The following is a 21,650-nucleotide window of genomic DNA, read 5'->3' on the forward strand; positions in this document are numbered from 1 at the left end:
AAAGCTGCTTATGTTTCTATTTGCAGAGAGCACAGGGAAGCTTGCAGGTGCAGGAGGTACCTACTGGGTGTTTGGGTTTGTCACCTCAAGCAGTGCTTAGCTGCCCATGTGGCACTCACAGCTCCTAGCCAGAGCAGAGCTAGCAGCCAGGGATTTCTCTTTGGTTTGAATCACTGACACCCAGATTTTCAGGAGCTGCTCTGCTGAACCATGTCCTTAGTGCAGCCTCTGCACCCACTCAGCAATGCTGGCTGTGTCCTCCAGCCTCTTCCCACACCAGGGGTGTTTCTCAAGGCCTGGATTGTGCTACCACATTCCTGCTGTCACGTGGGTCTCGTGTACCCCAGGCGTGTGTGTTCAAGGGCCATGGAAGCCTGTGTTGGGAGCCTCTTATCAGGCATGATTTCCCTGCAGTGCTATTGTGGGTTAAGTAACGGCTGCACAGATCCCTGTGGCCAGACGTGGAAATACCCTGTGCTCATCCATCACAGAATTAATCAGGTTGGAAAAGACCTTCAGGATCATCCACCCCCTCACCTAACACCTGCTGATTAACTAAACCATGGCACTAAGTGCCTCATCCAGCCTCTTTTTAAACACTTCCACGGATGGTGACTCCACCACCTCCAAGGGCAGCCCTGGCATTGGCTTGAAGGGCTTTGGGAAGGCATCTGCCCCGTAATTGCCCCATACAGAGGTTCACAGGACTAAAGGGAATGTCCCCATCAGGGAATTAGTCACCAGAGAGATATAGCTCAGCTGTACATTCACACCTCCTTCAACCTTAGAGGGCGGGGATGGCATCCAGAGGGACCTGGACAGACTGGTGACTTGTGCCCAGGGGGTTGGAACTGGAGGAGCTGTGAGGTCCCTTCCAACCTAAACCATTCTATGATTCTGTAACCCCATCCCACATCCTGAGACAACATTCTCTGCAGATTGGAGAACACCCATGGAGCCCTCACTCTGCCAAAGCCCCAAGGTGAGCTGCTGGGTGGTCTGGCTACTCACTGAGGCTAGCATAGAGGGGCTGGGGGCTTGGAAGGCAGGCACCAAGTGGAGACTTCATTGTTCACTGCAACTACCTGAAAGGAGACTGGAGTGAGGTAGGGCTCGGTCTCTTCTCCCCAGTACCAAGTAACAAAACAAGAGGAAACTGCCTGAAAATGTGCCAGGGAGGTTTAGGTTTGGTTTAAGGTTCTGCAAGAGTGGTCAGGCACTGGACCAGGCTGCCCGAGGAGGTTGTGGAGGCACCATCCCCAGAGCTGGCTGAAAGAACACTCTGGAATATAGTTCAGTGGCCACAGTAATGTGAGGTCAGTAGTTGGACCTGCTGATCTCAGAAGCCTTTTCCAACGAAGGTACTTCTATGATTGATTCCATGGGGAGCACGCTAGGGTCGGGGGTGCCTTGCTCCCCGGAGGCTCTGGAGTGCAGAGCCCTCCTGCCCTGCCTGGGGCTGCAAGGGAAGCTCATGCCCGGAGGGAACGACGCAAACCAGGAGCGGCTGTGGCGGGTACTGCCCTCACTAAGGGGACAATGTAGGCCCCAGCCACCCCGCGGGCGAGTCCCACTTCGCGGTGCACCCCCCCGGCCCCCACAGTCACCGCCCCGCAGGCGCCGGCGGCACAGCGCCCCCTACAGCTGCCGCGGGCCACCCGCAGCAGAGGTTTGTCCAATGGGAGCCGCCGCTGAGCTGCCACCGCTGCTCCTCTCCGCCAATAGCAAATAGCAGAGGGCGGGACCGGAGACCGCCCAGCCCCCCGCCGGAAGTGCGCTGCGGACGCGCAGCCCTCTGTCGTCACTCTTTGGTCCCGCCTCCAGCCCCGCCTCCGTGCTCTGATGGGCTGTGCCTGCTGTCTCCAAGGCACGCCGAAAGCTGATTGGACAGCCGCTCTGCCCGTGCGCCCCGCTCACATCCGGGTCTCCGAGACGCGGAGGCAACGGCGCTGGGCCGCCATTGTGGTGGGGGAGTGCGGGGCGTCGCGGCAGCCGGTGAGGGCGGGCGGGGGACGATAGGGATGCGGGGTGGGCGCAGTGTGCCTGTGGGGACGGCGCGGAGGAGGCTAGGGGTGGTCCTATGCGCGACCTGAGCCTTTCTCTACCCCCTCAGGTGCGTCGCCATGGCTGCCGTCTTCCCGTATCGCGGCGGCTGCGCCCCGGTGCCCAATCCGCTGGCGCCGCTACCCGACTACATGTCTGAGGAGAAGCTACAGGAAAAAGGTGGGTAAGCCGTCCCTTGCACAGGCCTATTCTCCCAAGCGGGTCCAGGCCTGACCCTGCTGCCGCTCTCTGTCCCTGCAGCCCGCAAGTGGCAGCAGCTGCAGGCCAAGCGCTATGCAGAGAAGAGGAAATTTGGCTTTGTGGACGCGCAGAAGGAGGACATGCCCCCCGAGCACGTCCGCAAGATCATCCGCGACCACGGTGACATGACCAACAGGAAGTTCCGTCACGACAAGCGTGTCTACTTGGGGTAAGGAGCCCCCTCCTATGTGACACACATACACAGCTCAGCTGAGTCCTCTGCTGCCCGGTCAAAGCTCCTCGTTGATGGGAGAGTTCTTTCTCCAAGCAGCTTTCTCAGTTGACTGTGCATAAAAACCAGCAGAGTAGCTCAGGCAGGATGAGATAACTAGTTACATAAGGGTAGCAGTGCAGAAGAGCATAAAGGAAGGAAGTTGCTTTGAATATGTGAGAATTACCCTGGGTAGCAGATTGGCTTAGAAGAAGTTGGAGGAGTGTATAAGGGTCCCAGCATGTGGTTTTTTGCAGGAGTAAGAAGTGTTATAAGTTCTTCTTTGTTGCTTGGGTTTATTGAGCCATCAGTGCAGCTCACAATCCATTGCACTAACTTAGAGCTACCCACCGAAACTTAAATCTTTATGTTTAATTTGTAACATTTAAGGCATGACAGTCAGAAACCACTAGGAAAAAAATTGGTGGTGAAATGCATAAAGCAGAAGGGTAGAATAGGAAGTTTGTGGATTCATCCTTGGAGACGCTTTATCAACAGGTTAGATAAGCAGTTTTCAGGAGTGAAAGGTGAAGAGATAATTTGGCTTGTGACTGGTGGGTGGCTGTTCTCTTGAGATCCCTTCCAACTCTTGATTTTCCTTTGTGATTGCAGTGCTCTGAAGTACATGCCTCATGCTGTTCTGAAGCTCTTGGAGAACATGCCCATGCCTTGGGAGCAAATCAGAGATGTTCCAGTTTTGTACCATATCACAGGCGCCATCTCCTTCGTGAATGAGATCCCCTGGGTCATAGAGCCGGTGTACATTGCTCAGTGGGGGTAAGTGCCTTCTTCCTTCATCCTGCTGGGGACTTGTGAGCAAACACTTTTGCACCCACAATAAAAGTGACATTTAATGGCCTCTGTTTCTGCCAGGTCAATGTGGATTATGATGAGGCGAGAGAAGAGGGATCGGCGTCACTTCAAGAGGATGAGGTTCCCTCCATTTGACGATGAAGAACCTCCTCTGGATTATGCTGATAACATCCTGGATGTGGAGCCCCTGGAAGCCATTCAGCTTGAGCTGGATCCTGAGGAGGATGCTCCTGTACTGGACTGGTTCTATGACCACCAGCCACTGAAGGACAACAGGAAGTATGTGCACCTCTGATGTCTCACTGGGAGAGGGGGAAAAACAAATGCACTGCGTAAATTACCTATATGTAGCAGTCTATAACCTTTGGTTGTGTTGTGCTGAGCTGTGTGTGATGTTGGTGGGGAGACAAAAAACATCCCTCAAATATGAGAGGGAGAAGCTGATCATGGTGAAGTTCTACCTTTTGTCTTCAGCATCCAGCCAAGGGCAAACAAGGCCTCGCTGTCCAGCTAACTGCTAAAACTCTGATGTTACTTACCATGCCATAAAGATGACAGCCTGGATTGTCTGGTTGGAATTTGAATGAACATTTGCTAAGAGTTCACAGATGTTGTGTTTTAGTTTGGATATAGAGAAAGAGAGGAACTGATGTAGGTGGTTCTGTCTAGATGTAGTCCATAATTTGTTTCTGTCTGGAGGGGCCTGTGTGTTTGGCTGTCCTTGATGCTTTCAGCAAACAATGGGTGGCAAGAGGTGTTTGGTTATTTCTAGCGCTTTGGTAAAGGCCCAGTTGCCTTCTGACTGTGCAGTGAGTGTCTGTGCCTTGCTCTCTCACAGGTATGTGAATGGTTCAACCTACCAGCGCTGGCAGTTCACCCTGCCGATGATGTCCACGCTGTACCGACTGGCCAACCAGCTGCTCACTGACCTTGTGGATGACAACTATTTCTACTTGTTTGACCTGAAGGCCTTCTTTACTTCCAAGGCACTGAATATGGCTATTCCTGGAGGTCCCAAGTTTGAGCCTCTTGTTAGGGACATCAACCTTCAGTAAGTGTGTTTGGGAAGGAAAAACACGGGGTTATCTGGAAAAAGGGCTGGGAAGGTTCATGTATTATCAGATGTTTTGCTTTGGATGAGCTATTCCTGGGTGTTCAGTCACTTCAGCATTAAGTCTGTGCTTGCTGCTTTGGACACTGAATGGTTGCTAATGAGAAGGCTGAAAGAAAAGTCCTGGTACTGTGTCTTCCATTGGCAGTGTTTGCCTTTCTGTCCCTCTGAGTGCTCTTACAACTATTCCTCCTTTTCTCATTTGAGGGATGAAGACTGGAATGAGTTTAATGACATCAACAAGATTATCATCAGGCAGCCCATCAGGACAGAGTACAAGATTGCTTTCCCATACCTGTACAATAACCTGCCACACCACGTTCACCTGACCTGGTAAGTGCAACAGCCTCAGGAGCAAGGAGGGGAGGGAAAGACTGTTGGGGTGCTCCAATGCATGTTTCTCTTGTAGGTATCATACTCCAAACGTTGTTTTCATTAAGACAGAGGATCCTGACCTCCCAGCTTTCTACTTTGATCCTCTGATCAACCCTATTTCACACAGACATTCTGTCAAGGTGAGTCACTCTCCAGGAGAGCCCTGTGTGTGGAGGTGGTGGGGCTTTTTTTGCAGCCTTGTCTCTGGTGGTGGCACCCATAAATATTTCAGGAGAAACCAGTAGCCCTTTCACCAAAAAAAAAAAGCCCTCATAGTTGTCATTTGTAGTCTTTATCTAGTTGTAGAGTTGCACAAAGGTGTCTTCTTTAATCTCTGGGATAAACCCTGGCATGTAATTAACTGTCATTTTGGAGTCTCTGAGAGATTCTTTACCTTGTTGGTTGCCCTTCATGGAGCTGGTATCTCCCTTACCTCTGTAGGACCTAGCTCAGGGTCTAGTAGCTAGAGTTAGTTCTTGGGCCCAGTGGGGCCTTGTGGAATGCTTGTTGCTTCTCTGATACTCAGCCCTCTCACACTTCTGCCTCGGCAGCAAAGAACTGGTTTCCACTTGGTTAACTCTGAAAACTGAGCTAATGTCATGTGCTGTTTCTGCATTTCAGAGCCAGGAACCGTTGCCTGATGATGATGAAGAGTTTGAGTTGCCGGAGTTCGTGGAACCTTTCCTGAAGGATACCCCACTCTACACAGATAACACAGCCAATGGCATTGCACTGCTGTGGGCCCCACGACCCTTCAACTTGAGGTCTGGGAGGACTCGGAGAGCTCTTGATATCCCACTGGTTAAGAACTGGTGAGTTCTTTCCTGGGGGAAGGAACGTTCTAGTGATGGTGATGCTATTACCCTGTGGTGGCTGGTTTCTAGAGATTTGAAGATAGTTTCTAGAGACTTTTTCCTGACTTCCAGAGATTTTAGGGGAGGTTGTTCTCTAAGGACTGTGAGTTACCTGAAAAATTGAAGTCCAGTTTATCCTTAGGTATCGTGAGCACTGCCCAGCAGGCCAGCCAGTGAAAGTGAGAGTCTCCTACCAGAAGCTGCTGAAGTACTATGTTCTAAATGCACTCAAGCACAGGCCCCCCAAAGCGCAGAAGAAGAGGTAGGTGTGGTCTGCTCAGTGGAGAACTGCTGCTCTGTGTGAGGGACTCAGCTGGTGATGCTCTTTGCTCTCTCCAGGTACCTATTCCGCTCCTTCAAAGCTACAAAGTTTTTCCAGTCGACAAAGCTGGACTGGGTGGAAGTTGGCCTGCAGGTTTGTCGCCAGGGCTACAATATGCTGAACCTGCTGATCCACAGAAAGAACCTGAACTACCTTCACTTGGATTACAACTTCAACCTGAAGCCTGTGAAGACTCTCACCACTAAGGTATTGGTCCACCTGTTACTTCACTCCAAAGTAAAGTGTACCTGAAGATTGTTAAATGGCTGTTATGGTAAGGCAGTGCCTCAGCTGGTCAGTTGCTGCACAGATGGGCTGAATTTGGGCTGTTTTCACTCTTCTGTTAACGTGGTTACAAAAATTCTGGGGTTTTGTCTCTTCCAGGAAAGGAAAAAGTCTCGTTTTGGTAATGCTTTCCATCTGTGCCGTGAGGTTCTGCGGCTGACAAAGCTGGTGGTGGACAGCCACGTCCAATACAGACTTGGAAATGTGGATGCCTTCCAGGTGGGCTAATTTTTTTTTACCTGTTATTTGAAAGGTGAAGAAGGGAGGTTGAGAGGAGGAGTCAAATACCTGGGTAGGCCTATACAGGATGCCCAAAGTAGGATGCTCTGGGGAGCAGTTCAAGGCCAGGTTGGATGAGGTCTTGAGCAACCTGGTCTAGTGGAAAGTGTCTGCATTGGATGATCTTTAAGGTCCCTTCCAAACCATTGTGTGAAAATAACTGAATGGTGCAGTGTTATGGAGAAGAAGGAGAAGCATTCAGTGTAGTGTGATATATCCTAGCTGTTAAGAACTGATCAACAAGTCAGCGTTAGGAGTTTTATCTGGCTTAATGCACTTTGCCCCCAGCTATAGAATTAAACCTGACTTCTTGAGGCAGTGTGTGTAGTGTTTATTGTCCTCTCTGCTCCCTGTGTCCCAGTTGGCAGATGGCTTGCAGTACATCTTTGCCCATGTGGGTCAGCTGACAGGAATGTACCGATACAAGTACAAACTGATGAGGCAGATTCGTATGTGCAAGGACCTGAAACATCTCATCTACTACAGGTTTAACACAGTAAGTTCCACCTTTCCACGTGATGGTCACCCCACATAGTCTGAGCAACAAAGTTCTGGAGAGTCAGTAAGTGACCTGATATCACCACATTATTTCTTCTTCCAGGGGCCTGTGGGCAAAGGTCCTGGCTGTGGCTTCTGGGCTCCGGGCTGGAGGGTATGGCTGTTCTTCATGAGGGGCATCACACCGCTGCTGGAACGCTGGCTGGGGAATCTGCTGGCCAGGCAGTTTGAAGGTCAGCACACTATGTAAATTTGGATGTGGGAGGAGAGTGTGGTAAAGATTAATGCTGATTACTTGCCAGCTGGAATTCAGTTTTCTGTTCCTAGTGGTGGTCTGTATCCACACTCCATGAATGATTTAGAGCTCTGTAAGAAAACAGTGTCCCCAAGATAGATTCCAAATGGGAGTGGGATTCCCTGCTCCTTAGCACTGTGGGGTACATGGTCTCCTAATCATTTACTTCAAGCACATCACTGATGTGGTAGTGTAATTTCTACAGACATCCTGCACCTCCATGCGTTCCTGTAGTGGGAAGAAGAGCAGCAATGATAGTGGTCACTGTCAGTGACAATCTTGCAGCATCAGAGCTGCTGAAGTGCTTTGCTTCTTCCAGGTCGTCACTCAAAGGGTGTAGCAAAGACTGTCACAAAGCAGCGTGTGGAGTCTCACTTTGACCTGGAGCTGAGGGCAGCTGTTATGCATGACATTCTGGACATGATGCCAGAAGGAATCAAGCAGAACAAAGCCAGAACCATCCTGCAGCATCTGAGTGAGGCTTGGCGGTGCTGGAAAGCCAATATCCCCTGGAAGGTGAGGCTTTCGCTTGGCCTTTTACTTCGATTTTAAGGCATCTCAGGTGGAACTGCTCTTGTTGAAGGTTCCTGCTCCTGTTTTTCTCAAGTTCTTGTTCCTCCCCAGGTGCCAGGGCTGCCAACTCCTATTGAGAACATGATCCTGAGATACGTGAAGGCAAAAGCTGACTGGTGGACAAACACAGCTCACTACAACAGGGAGCGGATCCGCCGGGGTGCCACTGTAGACAAAACTGTCTGCAAGAAGAACCTGGGCCGGCTGACCAGGCTCTACTTGAAAGCTGAGCAGGAGCGGCAACATAATTACCTGAAGGTACTTCTGTCCTGCCCGAGGTTGCCAAAATTGGTGCTGTTTTCATAGGGAAGCTTTCGCTGACTAATGGTGGTGGTGTGGTTCTGCAGGATGGACCTTACATCACTGCAGAAGAAGCTGTTGCTGTGTACACCACCACAGTGCACTGGCTGGAAAGCAGGAGGTTCTCACCCATTCCTTTCCCCCCGCTGTCCTACAAGCATGACACCAAGTTGCTCATATTAGCCCTGGAGAGGCTGAAGGAAGCTTACAGGTAAGCAGTGGGAAGTGCTTGTGTTCTGCAGGGACAGACAGCTGCACCAGAAAAAAATGAAGCTTTGTTCCCTGTTACTCCTGGAGTCGAGCGTGTGGTATAATTTACCAGAGTAGGCTGGTAAAGGCTGTAGGTTGTGGTACTGCCAAGATTGTCTGGGGGATCTTCATAAGGTCTTTGCCATTTGGGGCAAAACCAGTGCTGTGCTTCTCAGCCTGGGGGTGTGAATTGTGAAGAGTTGCAGATCAAGATCTGTTGGAATAACAGCTTTCAGCAGTTTAATGCAGTGACTTTGTTCATGCTCAAGTGCAGGAGCTGTTCTTTTTGGCTTTCAGTGTGAAATCTCGCCTAAATCAGTCACAGAGAGAGGAGCTGGGCTTGATTGAACAAGCTTATGATAACCCCCATGAAGCTCTGTCCAGAATCAAACGACACCTCCTAACTCAGAGAGCCTTCAAGGAGGTAAGTGTGCTGGTGAATGCCACCTGGAGACAAAAGTTACACTGCACTTGGGAACTAAATTGCCCTAAGTCTGTGTTATGTCAGCTGGAAGCCTCAGTTTTGCCTCTTCTTTTTCAGGTGGGTATTGAGTTCATGGATCTCTACAGCCACTTAGTTCCTGTTTATGATGTTGAGCCCCTGGAGAAAATCACAGATGCTTACCTGGATCAGTACTTGTGGTATGAAGCTGATAAGCGAAGACTCTTCCCTCCGTGGATCAAACCTGCTGACACTGAACCTCCTCCACTGCTGGTGTACAAGTGGTGCCAAGGTTAGTGGCATCATGTGTTTCATGTGAACCTCCTCCAGTGCTGGTGTACAAGTGGTGCCAAGGTTAGTGGCATCATGTGTTTCAAGTGAACCTCCTCCAGTGCTGGTGTACAAGTGGTGCCAAGGTTAGTGGCATCATGTGTTTCATGTGAACCTCCTCCAGTGCTGGTGTACAAGTGGTGCCAAGGTTAGTGGCATCATGTGTTTCATGTGAAAATGAGTTTTCTTAGTGGGATCTTGCTTCCTACAAGTCCCCCTGGGAGCTGAGTTTATACATTTGCAGACTGCAGTCAATAGTGATTGCAGTCAAGGAGTATATTTTGTAGGTTAATACAAATGTATATAGAGGAGGAGGAGAACTTCCACAGCGTTGGTGTTTGGTGATGTATTTCTTTTCCCATTTCTGGCTAGACTGAAAGGACTAAAGGCTGATAAATCTCAGGCATTATAGGAATAGGAGCCCTTGACTTGACTTCTGTGCCCAGAAGGCTGCTTTTGCGCTCTGATGTGACAATGTGACAAGCTTGTTTGTTTCCTCAGGCATTAACAATCTGCAAGATGTTTGGGAAACAAGTGAAGGTGAATGCAATGTGATGCTGGAGTCCCGGTTTGAGAAGATGTATGAGAAGATTGACCTGACCTTGCTCAACAGGCTGCTGCGTCTTATTGTTGATCACAACATTGCTGACTACATGACAGCCAAGAACAACGTGGTGATCAACTACAAGGTGATGATTTCTAGCAGGAAAGGGACTATGTGGGCTGTAAAATAGAAAGGTTTTGGACCCGTGGAGGAGGAGGAAACACAAGACTTGCCAGAGAAAGAAGTGATGAGGAGAAAACCTTTCTGGATGCTGCTAAAGAGCACCCGCTCAGGTCTGAGGTCTTGGATGTGTTGTGCCAGGTTCTCACTGTTCCTTTTTGTTTCCTTAGGACATGAATCACACAAACTCCTATGGGATTATTCGTGGGCTGCAGTTTGCTTCCTTCATTGTCCAGTACTATGGGCTTGTGATGGACTTGCTGGTGCTGGGCCTGCACCGTGCCAGTGAGATGGCTGGGCCTCCCCAGATGCCAAATGACTTCCTCAGCTTCCAAGACATTGCCACTGAGGTGGCTCATCCCATCCGCCTCTTCTGCAGATACATTGACCGGATCCACATCTTCTTCAGGTGAGACCTTTGGAGCCTTGCCTTCCTCAGGTGAACTTTGGTTCTGGCATCTTGCAGCAGATGCTGTAAAGGTGGGGGATAGTATGCTCCTATTGCATTCTTTGGTTGCTTTTGCTGAGAAAGACCAGGAATGTTTGAACTGCCAGACTTCCCAGAACATGCCTCCTCTGGCTTTTTCAGTTCAGTGTTAATGAAGGGCCAGGGGCACCTTGCACTAAACCAGATTGCTTCTTCCAGCATGGCCTTGGAACACCTCCAGGGAGGGGGTATAGAATCATAGAATGGTTCAGGTTGGAAGGGACCTCAAACATCATTTAGTTCCAGCCCCTTGCCATAGTCAGGGACACCTCCCACTAGAACAGGTCGCTCAAGGCCTTATCTAACCTGTCTTTGAACGCTCCAGGGAAAGAGCATCCACAGCCTCCCTGGGCAACCTGTGCCAGTGTTTCACCACTCACTGTAAAGAATTTCTTCCTAACATCTAGTTTAAATCTCCCCTCTGCCAGTTTAAACCCATTACTTCTCATCCTGCCATTACAAGACCTCGTAAATAGTCCCTCACCAGCACTCCTGTAGGCCACATTCAGATACTGGAAGGCTACTACAAGGTCTCTTCAGAGCCTTCTCTTCTCCTGGCTGAAGAGCCCTATGAGCGTCCATGACCTCCCTGAGCAAGTCCTTATCTGTCAGGACAGGCTGGTGTTTTAAGAAGTTGGTGGTATAACTCCAGATCCACTTCTGTGTGTTTGCAGGTTTACAGCAGATGAGGCCAGAGACTTGATTCAACGATACCTGACAGAGCATCCAGATCCCAACAACGAGAACATTGTTGGCTACAACAACAAGAAGTGCTGGCCCCGGGATGCTCGGATGCGCCTCATGAAACATGATGTGAACCTGTGAGTGCTGCAGCCTGGGAAATGACCTGTAATAAATAACCGTTGAAGGCTGATGGGTGCTCAGGAAGATAAATGAGAGGAGATGAGGGGTCTGTGTTGTAATTCTGACAGCACATGGTGGGTTTAGGAGCTGTAGAGCCAGGAGATCACTGAGAACTTGCTCAGTTTGCAGCTTACCTCACTAAGAGCCAGCCTGTCCCTGTGCACATCTTGTTTTCCAGTGGCCGTGCTGTGTTCTGGGATATCAAGAACCGCCTGCCTCGTTCAGTCACCACCGTGCAGTGGGAGAACAGCTTCGTGTCTGTGTACAGCAAGGACAACCCCAACCTCCTGTTCAACATGTGCGGGTTTGAGTGCCGCATCTTGCCCAAGTGCCGTACCAGCTATGAGGAGTTCACCCACAAGGATGGTGTCTGGAACCTGCAGAATGAGGTAGGGGGAAAGTTTAACAAGGTGGGAGAGCAGACCCTGGTGTCAGAGCATAGCTAATAGCTGAGTTTGTTCAGCCTTGAGAAGAGAAGGCTTAAGGAAGACATTATCACCATGTACCAGTACATAGAGCTTGGCTACCAGGAGTATGGAGACTCCCTTTTTACAAGGAGTCACGTGGAAAAGACAAGAAGTTACAGGTACAGGTTACTCCTGGGGTGGTTCCAGTTGGACTCCAGAAGAAAATGTTTCACTGTGAGAACAGTTAGACATTGCAGTCATCTCCCAGGGAAGTGGTGGATTCTCCTACATTGGACAGGTTTATGGCTCAGCTTGACAGCTCTGCTATTACCTAGAAAGGTTGAACCAGGTGATCCTTGGGGTCCCTTCCAACCTAGCATTCTGTGGTTCTGGCACATTTGCCAGCTCTGTTGCTGGGACCGCTAGTAGACAGAGTTAAAATGGACTCAGTATGACTTTTCCTTCCTGGGAGGGGTGGAGACTCCTTGTCTGGGCATGCTGGGGGCCCCGAAGCTGTAGAGGTGCTGTTTAGCCTCTTCCTATGTTGCGTAAGTGCCTGATGGCAAGAGGTTGTCTTATTGTATCTGTATTGGAGAGGGAGCCCCCAGCAAGGAGCTGATGTCCCTGTGCTCTTGCAGGTCACCAAGGAGCGCACAGCTCAGTGCTTCCTACGTGTGGATGATGAGTCTATGCAGAGGTTTCACAACAGAGTTAGGCAGATCCTCATGGCTTCTGGCTCCACAACCTTCACTAAGGTAAGGTGGGAAGAAGATGTGTGACACAGCTTCCTGCAGATGTTTGGCGAACAGGCTGAGAATGGATCTTTGCTTTTCCTTTCTAGATTGTCAATAAATGGAATACAGCTCTGATTGGCTTGATGACCTACTTCAGGGAAGCTGTTGTGAATACTCAGGAGCTGCTTGATTTGCTGGTGAAATGTGAGAATAAGATCCAGACCCGAATCAAGATTGGTCTGAACTCCAAAATGCCCAGCCGTTTTCCACCCGTGGTGTTTTACACCCCTAAAGAGCTAGGGGGGCTGGGCATGCTCTCCATGGGCCATGTTCTCATCCCACAGTCTGACCTGAGGTGAGTTGTGCTGCTCTGACAGCTGCAGGGGTGATCTGTTAGATGCTCTTTCCCATGAAAATAGCTGAGAATGCTCAATTCTGCTGAGTTACAGCAGTGAGCAGCAGGTTGTGCCAGTGTCACCTGCGAAGTCCTGTCTTTCCTATCTCGCTCTTGCACCTCTTTCCTCCAGGTGGTCCAAGCAGACAGATGTTGGCATCACTCACTTCCGCTCAGGAATGAGTCACGAGGAGGACCAGCTCATCCCAAATCTGTATCGTTACATCCAGCCCTGGGAGAGTGAATTCATCGACTCGCAGAGGGTGTGGGCAGAGTACGCGCTGAAGCGGCAGGAGGCCATAGCCCAGAACAGGTGTGTTCTGCTCTCTTTAGGGGTGAGCACGGCCTGTGCTGGGAAGTCTTGTGCTGTCTCTGGGTTCTGTGATCTCATCACCTAAAACACTCAGTAATGCATTGCTGTAAAACTGAGAGATAAGCAGGTGTGGGGGTTTTGTTTCTCCAGGCGTCTGACGCTGGAGGATCTGGAGGACTCGTGGGACAGGGGCATTCCTCGGATTAACACCCTTTTCCAGAAGGACAGGCACACCCTGGCTTATGATAAAGGATGGAGAGTCAGGACTGACTTCAAACAGTATCAGGTACTGACTGGGAGTTTCTCTGGCTGAATCTGAGGGTGCACATTGCAGACAATGCCCTTTAACCTTCACCTTTGTATCACTGCAGGTGCTCTTCTTTGTCTCCCTAGTGCAGGAAGAGCTTAGATCCATGTGCTGAGTCTAGTAGAGGTTGTTGGGACCCAAATTCTCCAAAATTTTTATCTAGCCATTTTTCTGAAGCATTTTGACAGATTTGGAATACTACAACTAGTGCAGCTATTAAAGAAATTAGTTTTGGAAGGGGGAAAAAAGGTCCCAAAACAAACATTCCAAAGTCTTAAGTTTTAGTAACAGTAGAAAATGTTGTTATTAAAGCCTCTTATGGTATCTCTGTAGAAGGCCAGTCCCTGAGAGATGAAGACATCACCTTAGAGTCCATCCATCAGTACCACCCTGCTTGCAGAGGAGTTCTGACTGAACTCATATTGTACATGAGCTGTGTACTCCAAGACTGAGGGCATGACGTTGCTGACGTGATGATTATCGGTTCCTGCAGTTAGTGCAGCCAGGTTAAAGGACACGAGTACAAAGCTGCTTACTAGTGTGTATTGTCTGCAGGTCCTGAAGCAGAACCCGTTCTGGTGGACACATCAGCGCCACGATGGGAAGCTCTGGAACCTGAACAACTACCGCACAGACATGATCCAGGCACTTGGGGGAGTGGAAGGCATCCTGGAGCACACTCTGTTCAAGGGCACTTACTTCCCAACGTGGGAGGGTCTTTTCTGGTAAGAGAAACCTTGATGTGATCTTGTCTTGCAAGCTGGAGTTCAGTGCTGCACCAAGAGTCCTCAGCTCATGCTGCCCTGATCATGTTGAGCCTTTGCCGTTTTGCAGTCATCACTTGAGCACAATGTGTGGATCAGTTGTGGGGGCACCTGGGATTGGGCTGTAGCTGAACTTCAGCACACTAATCCATGGAAATTTCTTGCATGAACATAAGACTGTGTGTGTGCTCCCTGTCTCTATGCCATGTGCCACACGGCAGGCAGTAAAGAGGAGGGATGTCAGTTGACTGTCTGCCCCTTTCTAGGGAGAAGGCCAGTGGCTTTGAGGAGTCCATGAAGTGGAAGAAGCTGACAAATGCTCAGAGATCGGGTTTGAACCAAATTCCAAACAGAAGATTCACCCTGTGGTGGTCTCCTACCATTAACAGAGCCAATGTAAGTACCTCAAGTTGGTACCTATAGGAACTTCCACAAAACGAGAGCAGTTAATTTCATTCTTCAGAACCTCTCATGAACTGAACCTCCTTAGCAGTAGCTGTTCTGCTTTCTGAGCTTGGTCAGCTGTGCTGCTGCCTGTTCTCACAGCTGCTTTTCCTTTGCAGGTGTATGTTGGGTTCCAGGTGCAGCTGGATTTGACAGGCATTTTTATGCACGGCAAGATCCCCACACTGAAGATTTCTCTCATTCAGATATTCCGAGCTCACTTGTGGCAGAAGATCCACGAGAGCATTGTGATGGATTTGTGTCAGGTTGGTGTCAATGCAGTGCTCCCTGTGCACCAGCAGCCTCCTGCTAGCAGCAGAGATTGTCCCAGGGACTGTAGTAGAGCTGCCCCTCCTTCAGCATTTTGACAGAGGAGAGGAGGAAATGGGATTGTCCTGGATGCCTCTTGCAGCTCTGTGTTGAAGATAGATTCTTAAGCCGTATCCAAGCAACCCAGCTAATCTTTATCTCTTGCCCAGGTGTTTGATCAAGAGCTGGATGCTCTGGAGATTGAGACAGTGCAGAAGGAGACTATCCATCCCAGGAAGTCATACAAGATGAATTCCTCCTGTGCAGATATCCTGCTCTTTGCCTCCTACAAGTGGAATGTGTCACGTCCATCATTGCTTGCAGATTCCAAGTGAGTCTTTCTCTTTTCCCTCTCCTTGATCTTGCTGCAGAGCAGAGCTGCTGAATTAGTCATCCCAAGCCAAAACCCTGTCTCTTGGGTCTCTGGAACTGGTTTTCTTTGGTGACACAGGACACAGTCATACTGTCAAAGTGCAGGGCTCTCATTTGGGTTACAGCATTTCCTAGTGCTGCCTCCTGCAGAATGCAAAGACTGCCTTTGCTCCTGTTCCCTGCTCTGGTTGAGCTTTCCCCTCAGCCAGAACTCAGGAGCTCTGAATGGTTCTTTTAGAAACCTCACAAAGCTGTGCTGCTGTCTAGGAGCAGAATGTGGGGTAAATTTGACACTGCACTGGTGCTGTATTCAATTCTCACCAGACAGTCCCTGCAGGTGATGACCCTTGTGACTCCCCAGCAGAGCAATAGCTGTGCGGCTTTGTTTAAACCTGCAGCTGAGCCCCACAGGCTGAGGGTTTCTCTTCACAGCTTCTGTATTCAGCTGCTGTGTGAAGAGAGCAGCAGAGGCCCTTCTCGGGATAATACACAAACAGCAGCTGGCTTCAGCCTTCACACTTGGTGGCAGTTACTCTGTCGAAGACATGCAACAGCTGCAGGAGGGTTTAGGTGAGGGTTAAGTTGCTGTGGCTTGCTTGCTCCACAGAGATGTGATGGACAGCACCACCACTCAGAAGTACTGGATCGATATCCAGCTGCGCTGGGGAGATTATGACTCCCACGACATCGAGCGCTACGCCAGAGCCAAGTTCCTGGACTACACCACGGACAACATGAGCATCTACCCATCCCCCACTGGGGTGCTCATTGCCATCGATCTGGCCTACAACTTGCACAGGTGAGAGCTGCACCTTCTGCACTTCAGCTGTAGCTTGGAATTCATGGCTGTGTCTTGGGGCATTTCCAGATGGGGTTGTGTTGCGGGCGAGGGGACAAGGCAGAAGCTAGAGATAGGCAGTGAATGGGATGAGGCCATCTTGCGATTGCCTGATACCTGCTTCTTCAGTAATGGTTCAGTTCTCCCAGCTCACCAATCATTTCTGTCAGACTGTTCTTGGAGCTGAAGGACAGACCTTGTTTCAAGGTTCCCTACAAGTGAAGACAACACTTTTTCTTCACTGAAAAACTAGGGGGAAAATCACAGCAAGCAAAGTTTTGCTCCGGTGTGCTTATTAGAGAGGACGGAGCTTCTCTGGGGCTGCAGTATGTGTGTGCTGTGGCTTCCTACTGAGAGGAGGTGCAGGGTGAACAGCTCCTGAGTGCATCACAAGAGAAATCACACAGGAGTCATCAGCAGGCAGAAAGGCACCTGGCTGCTACATGGGGAGATTTGTGCATGGCTGTTGTCTCTTCATCTCAGAGCTGATGGTGACAAGTAGGTCTTGTGCTTGTTTTCTTCTTCAGTGCTTATGGGAACTGGTTCCCAGGTAGTAAACCTCTGATCCAGCAGGCTATGGCCAAAATCATGAAGGCAAATCCTGCACTGTATGTGTTGAGAGAACGAATCCGCAAGGGCCTGCAGCTGTACTCATCTGAGCCCACAGAACCGTACCTCTCCTCCCAGAACTATGGAGAGCTCTTCTCCAACCAGATCATCTGGTTTGTGGATGACACCAATGTATACAGAGTGACCATTCACAAGGTGAGGCCATAGGTGTATCTGCAGGGAGAGGAGGCAAGGACTGGAAATGCCCTGTGCTCGGGGTGCTTGTGGAGGTGTGATGGGAATCTGGGCATGAGCTTGGTCACACAGTGTGTTGGCTGTTGTCAGAGTGTGGGCAGACTAATTTACCTCCGTGTACTTTTCACTTTTGCTCTTGTTTTCCAGACTTTTGAAGGGAACTTGACCACAAAGCCCATCAATGGAGCCATCTTCATCTTCAATCCCCGAACTGGACAGCTCTTCCTGAAGATCATCCATACATCTGTATGGGCGGGACAGAAGCGTTTAGGACAGGTAGGATCTGGATATGTGCTGTGCTTTGGGCTGTGAGCTGAGGGTGGACTTGGACTTCTTGGGACACTCACTTAAGCAGAAAACATCAGGAAGGTCTTCATCTTCCTTCCTCTCAACAAATTTGGAGCTCCACTTTCCAGTGTGTAACTTGTGCTTAGGCAAGTGTGAGTATTTGGTATGAAAGTGCAAGAGTGCAGGCAGTTGTGGTGTGTAAATAGCTCAGATCTTCAGGCAGGGCTGGAGGAGCAGTTGCAGTTACAGCAAATCACACTTGGCTGTACATCCAGTGCAGTGGGAGGACTCTCAGGTGGCAGAGCCACGGAGGTGGTGCAGCCAGCTGCTTTTTCTGAGCCAGTCAGGAGCCGCTCATCTCCAGGAATGGGAGCTGCCCTCTGATCAGTAAGAAGGAAGTACTGAGTCTTGTCACTGCTCTGGAACAAGCTATGAATTCCAGTTGTATTTTTAGGATTTGGTTTGAGTCTCTCTTGACTCCCAAAGGCATGGAGAGGCTGCTGTTAGCTGAGAGACTTCTCTAACTGCTGTCTTTCTGTAGCTGGCCAAGTGGAAGACTGCTGAAGAAGTGGCTGCTTTGATTCGGTCTCTTCCTGTGGAGGAGCAGCCCAAGCAGATCATAGTGACGCGGAAGGGCATGTTGGACCCACTTGAGGTAACTGCAGATAACTGCTCTATGGGGACACGGTACAGTCTTTGTCCTGGGCTCTGTGAAGGACTTGATCTGCACTAATGTCCTGCAGTAGTTGTGAGCTAATTCCTCTTCTTGATCAATGCCAGGTGCACTTGCTGGATTTCCCTAATATTGTGATCAAAGGCTCAGAGCTGCAGCTGCCTTTCCAGGCCTGTCTGAAAGTGGAAAAGTTTGGTGATCTCATCCTGAAGGCTACTGAACCCCAGATGGTTCTCTTCAATCTGTATGATGACTGGCTGAAAACCATCTCCTCCTACACGGTGAGCACAGCCCAGTCTGCAGTTTGCTTTGCCATTGATAGATGGGGCAGGAGGGATCACAGAGATCCCTCACCATTTGTTGCTTGGGATCACCTGGCTCCAAGTCTGCCTGGATTTTCCTTCGCATTGCATGAGAAATTCCAGTAGAATCAATGTCAGTATGCTCAGGGTCTTGCTGATTTGGGGTTTTTCTTTCTAACCACATCTTTTTCCTTCTCCAAGGCATTCTCTCGTCTGATTCTGATTCTCCGGGCACTGCACGTCAATAATGATCGAGCCAAAGTTATTCTGAAGCCAGACAAGACAACCATAACAGAGCCTCACCACATCTGGCCAACCCTGACAGATGAGGAGTGGATCAAGGTGGAGGTGCAGCTGAAGGATCTCATCCTTGCTGACTATGGCAAGAAGAATAAGTAAGCCACTGTCCGGCTGCAGTAAATGCTGTCAGGTTTCCCTTCCCACTCTAAAGACTCTGTGGCCAGAGTGCTCCTTGTGGAGAGTAGACTTCCAAGGGCCTTTGGCCATGACTTCTCAGCTTTGAGGGGAAACTGGTTGTTACTACTGATTGCTTTTTAGTAAGGCAGATAAATATGTCTGTGCCAGACCTCTTCAGATCTGCACATCATGATTTGGTTCCCCACCTTGCCTAAAAAGTTGTGGTTTCATTTTGCTTAGTGTCCCGAATGGACGTTCTGAGCTTGTGCCTCGGTTAGAAGGTCCCGAATGTATTTTGAAATGCCTGACTTGTGTGGATTTTCTCTTGCAGTGTGAACGTTGCATCCCTGACACAGTCAGAGATCCGAGACATTATCCTGGGCATGGAGATCTCTGCTCCCTCTCAGCAGAGACAGCAGATTGCAGAAATTGAGAAGCAAACCAAGGAGCAGTCCCAGCTGACAGCCACGCAGACCCGCACGGTTAACAAGCACGGGGATGAAATCATCACCTCTACAACCAGCAACTACGAAACCCAGACCTTCTCCTCCAAGACTGAGTGGCGAGTCAGGTAGGACAGCAGGCAGGGCTGTCAGGTGGGGTCAGGGGCAGAGTGCTCAGGGTTTGTGCAGTGCACCTTCTGATAATGTTCTCCTCTCCACAGAGCAATTTCTGCCGCCAACCTGCACCTGCGAACGAACCACATCTACGTCTCGTCGGACGACATCAAGGAAACAGGCTACACCTACATTCTGCCCAAGAACGTCCTGAAGAAGTTCATCTGCATCTCAGACCTGCGGGCCCAGGTGAGTGTGCAAGGAACCTGCTACAGCTGTACCCCCCTCTGCTGAGGTTCACACCAGTCCTGAGCAGTCAGGAAGTAGTGGTGAAGGGCTGGGAGCTGGCTGCCATCCACATGAAGCTCTCTGTGCTCCAGACACTGGCAGTGCAGCTGAGCACACAAGTTCTAACTACATCCTCATGGCTCCTTGTGGTCCATCCTTGGGGGAAACTCAGCAATGAACGAAACTGTGATGTTCTCCTCTAGTGAGAACTTGCTGGCTGAGAGATCCTCTTCTTGGGAGCTAAGGGCAGGGCCCACACATTCACACAGTTACATGGAGGTCTCTTCTGGGCTTCTAAAGCAGGTGTCTCTGTTCTTAGATTGCAGGTTACCTGTATGGAGTGAGCCCCCCTGATAACCCTCAGGTGAAGGAGATCAGGTGCATTGTGATGGTGCCCCAGTGGGGAACACACCAGACTGTGCATCTACCTGGACAGCTGCCACAGCACGAGTATCTCAAGGTGAGTTGGACTTCTGCTGCTGGTGTGGGTGGGTGATCACCATCTCCAGTAACGGGGACTTAAGGTGGTGGAGCAGCTTCCCTTGGTCTATTGAAGATGTGGGAGCTAAAGGGCTCAGCCCAAAGCCGGCCTGGTCTGGGGTCAGGTGGAAGGGAAGCCTTGCTTGAAATAGTTTTGGTTTAAGTATATTGCATTTCTCTTGTCAGGAAATGGAACCTCTGGGGTGGATTCACACCCAACCAAATGAGTCCCCTCAGCTCTCACCACAGGATGTCACCACCCATGCCAAGGTCATGGCTGACAACCCCTCCTGGGATGGGGAGAAGACCATCATTATCACCTGCAGGTGAGAAGCCTGTGTGCCTCTGCTGCCTAGGGAGCCTGTGGCTGCAATGCCTGGGGACACATTGAGGTCTCAAACTAAAAATCTGCCAGAAAGGAAGCATTTGCTCATTTCTGGTTTCCCTCCTCAACCTTGGATGAGTCTGATCTCCTCCATCTCTCCTTCAGTTTCACACCAGGCTCCTGCACGCTGACAGCCTACAAGCTGACCCCGAGCGGCTATGAGTGGGGCAGGCAGAACACGGACAAGGGGAACAACCCCAAGGGCTATCTACCATCCCACTATGAGAGGGTGCAGATGCTGCTCTCGGATCGCTTCCTTGGCTTCTTCATGGTCCCAGCACAGGGGTCCTGGAACTACAACTTCATGGGTGAGCAGAACAGGAAGGGAGGGAATGAGAATAGCTTGGGGAGGAGAAGGAAATGGCTCCTCGTGGGAGCATTCCTTGCCTGCTCCAAAGGTTGAGCTTCCTCAGAGTGGCTGGCAGGGATTGCAGCATTGTGGGCTGACCTTTCCCTGGTACCAGCACTGAGATGTCAGTTCTCAATGAGTGTTTGGTTTGCAAGAGTGCAAACTGATGGAGAGAACAGAAACAGTCATCTTGTGTTTCTGGGTTGTAGTGTCAGGTCTATTGCCACTGAATCCCTGTCGGGCAGGAATGGTCATAATGGAACAGGGAGAAGAGCTGTGCCTGGTAGGGAAGTAACAGGAGGACCCGGTCTGATGGACCCCAGACAGCTTCAGGAGGGGTCAGGCAGACAAAACACTTGACTAGCAGGAAAGGACTATGGGGGCATTGCTCTGTAAGTCTTTACTGGAGGGAATCCAAAGGATCATAGTTTGTGAGTTTAGAACTCTATTCCTGAATGATCTGCTTAAGACTCACCAGGGTGGAAGGCTTCACCAAGCTCCCGAGTGGTGGAAGCAGGAGTGTCCTTCAGGCTGGTAATGGACTCTTCTCTTCCAGGTGTTCGCCATGACCCTAACATGAAGTACGAGCTGCAGTTGGCCAACCCCAAGGAGTTCTACCACGAGGTCCATCGCCCTTCTCACTTCCTCAACTTCGCCCTGCTGCAGGAGGGGGAGGTCTACTCTGCAGACCGGGAAGACCTCTATGCCTAGTGCTGGAGCCTCTGCACACCTAGTCCTGGTCCTTCACGCCGTGTCCTGCCCTTGCCCCCCCCTCTCTTAGTACTGTTGATATTCAACAGCGTGTGTGTGCCGCTGCCCTGATCCCCTGCTCGCCCCCGTAGCCCCTCGGTGCAGTGTTGCAGTTGTGTCTTGATCCTCAATAAATTTTGTACGAACGGGAGCGCTGCC

At 50.3% G+C, this 21,650-nt stretch overlaps 1 protein-coding gene across 1 annotated transcript; it reads left to right on the forward strand.

Annotated features, from left to right (window-relative positions):
• The first annotated feature begins 1,923 nt into the window (after positions 1–1,923).
• PRPF8 (pre-mRNA processing factor 8) lies at positions 1,924–21,642 on the forward strand. Its single transcript, XM_064166664.1, has 43 exons — positions 1,924–1,995; positions 2,114–2,223; positions 2,305–2,473; positions 3,128–3,292; positions 3,389–3,607; positions 4,167–4,379; positions 4,647–4,772; positions 4,849–4,954; positions 5,436–5,626; positions 5,811–5,930; positions 6,008–6,197; positions 6,375–6,494; positions 6,916–7,050; positions 7,156–7,285; positions 7,667–7,863; positions 7,972–8,178; positions 8,268–8,431; positions 8,767–8,893; positions 9,011–9,203; positions 9,743–9,930; positions 10,136–10,374; positions 11,127–11,273; positions 11,495–11,705; positions 12,362–12,478; positions 12,565–12,812; positions 12,985–13,164; positions 13,315–13,450; positions 14,027–14,196; positions 14,502–14,631; positions 14,799–14,945; positions 15,159–15,319; positions 15,968–16,159; positions 16,726–16,963; positions 17,150–17,278; positions 17,832–17,945; positions 18,071–18,244; positions 18,467–18,660; positions 19,014–19,253; positions 19,347–19,488; positions 19,847–19,987; positions 20,194–20,333; positions 20,498–20,700; positions 21,298–21,642. The coding sequence occupies exons 2-43, from the start codon at positions 2,124–2,126 to the stop codon at positions 21,450–21,452; spliced, it is 7,008 nt and encodes a 2,335-aa protein (XP_064022734.1). The 5' UTR covers positions 1,924–1,995; positions 2,114–2,123; the 3' UTR covers positions 21,453–21,642.
• Positions 21,643–21,650: the final 8 nt, after the last annotated feature.

This window comes from Pogoniulus pusillus, chromosome 27 (assembly GCF_015220805.1).
Source record: "Pogoniulus pusillus isolate bPogPus1 chromosome 27, bPogPus1.pri, whole genome shotgun sequence".
In the NCBI taxonomy this organism is placed as follows: domain Eukaryota; kingdom Metazoa; phylum Chordata; class Aves; order Piciformes; family Lybiidae; genus Pogoniulus; species Pogoniulus pusillus.

Excerpts from the sequence above, each read along its gene's own strand:
- PRPF8 (XM_064166664.1), top strand. The coding sequence starts at position 2,124 with ATGGCTGCCGTCTTCCCGTATCGCGGCGGCTGCGCCCCGGTGCCCAAT. Across the intron at positions 11,274-11,494 it reads ATGAAACATGATGTGAACCT|TGGCCGTGCTGTGTTCTGGG; the intron begins GTGAGTGCTGCA and ends CTTGTTTTCCAG. Across the intron at positions 19,254-19,346 it reads AAGACTGAGTGGCGAGTCAG|AGCAATTTCTGCCGCCAACC; the intron begins GTAGGACAGCAG and ends TCCTCTCCACAG.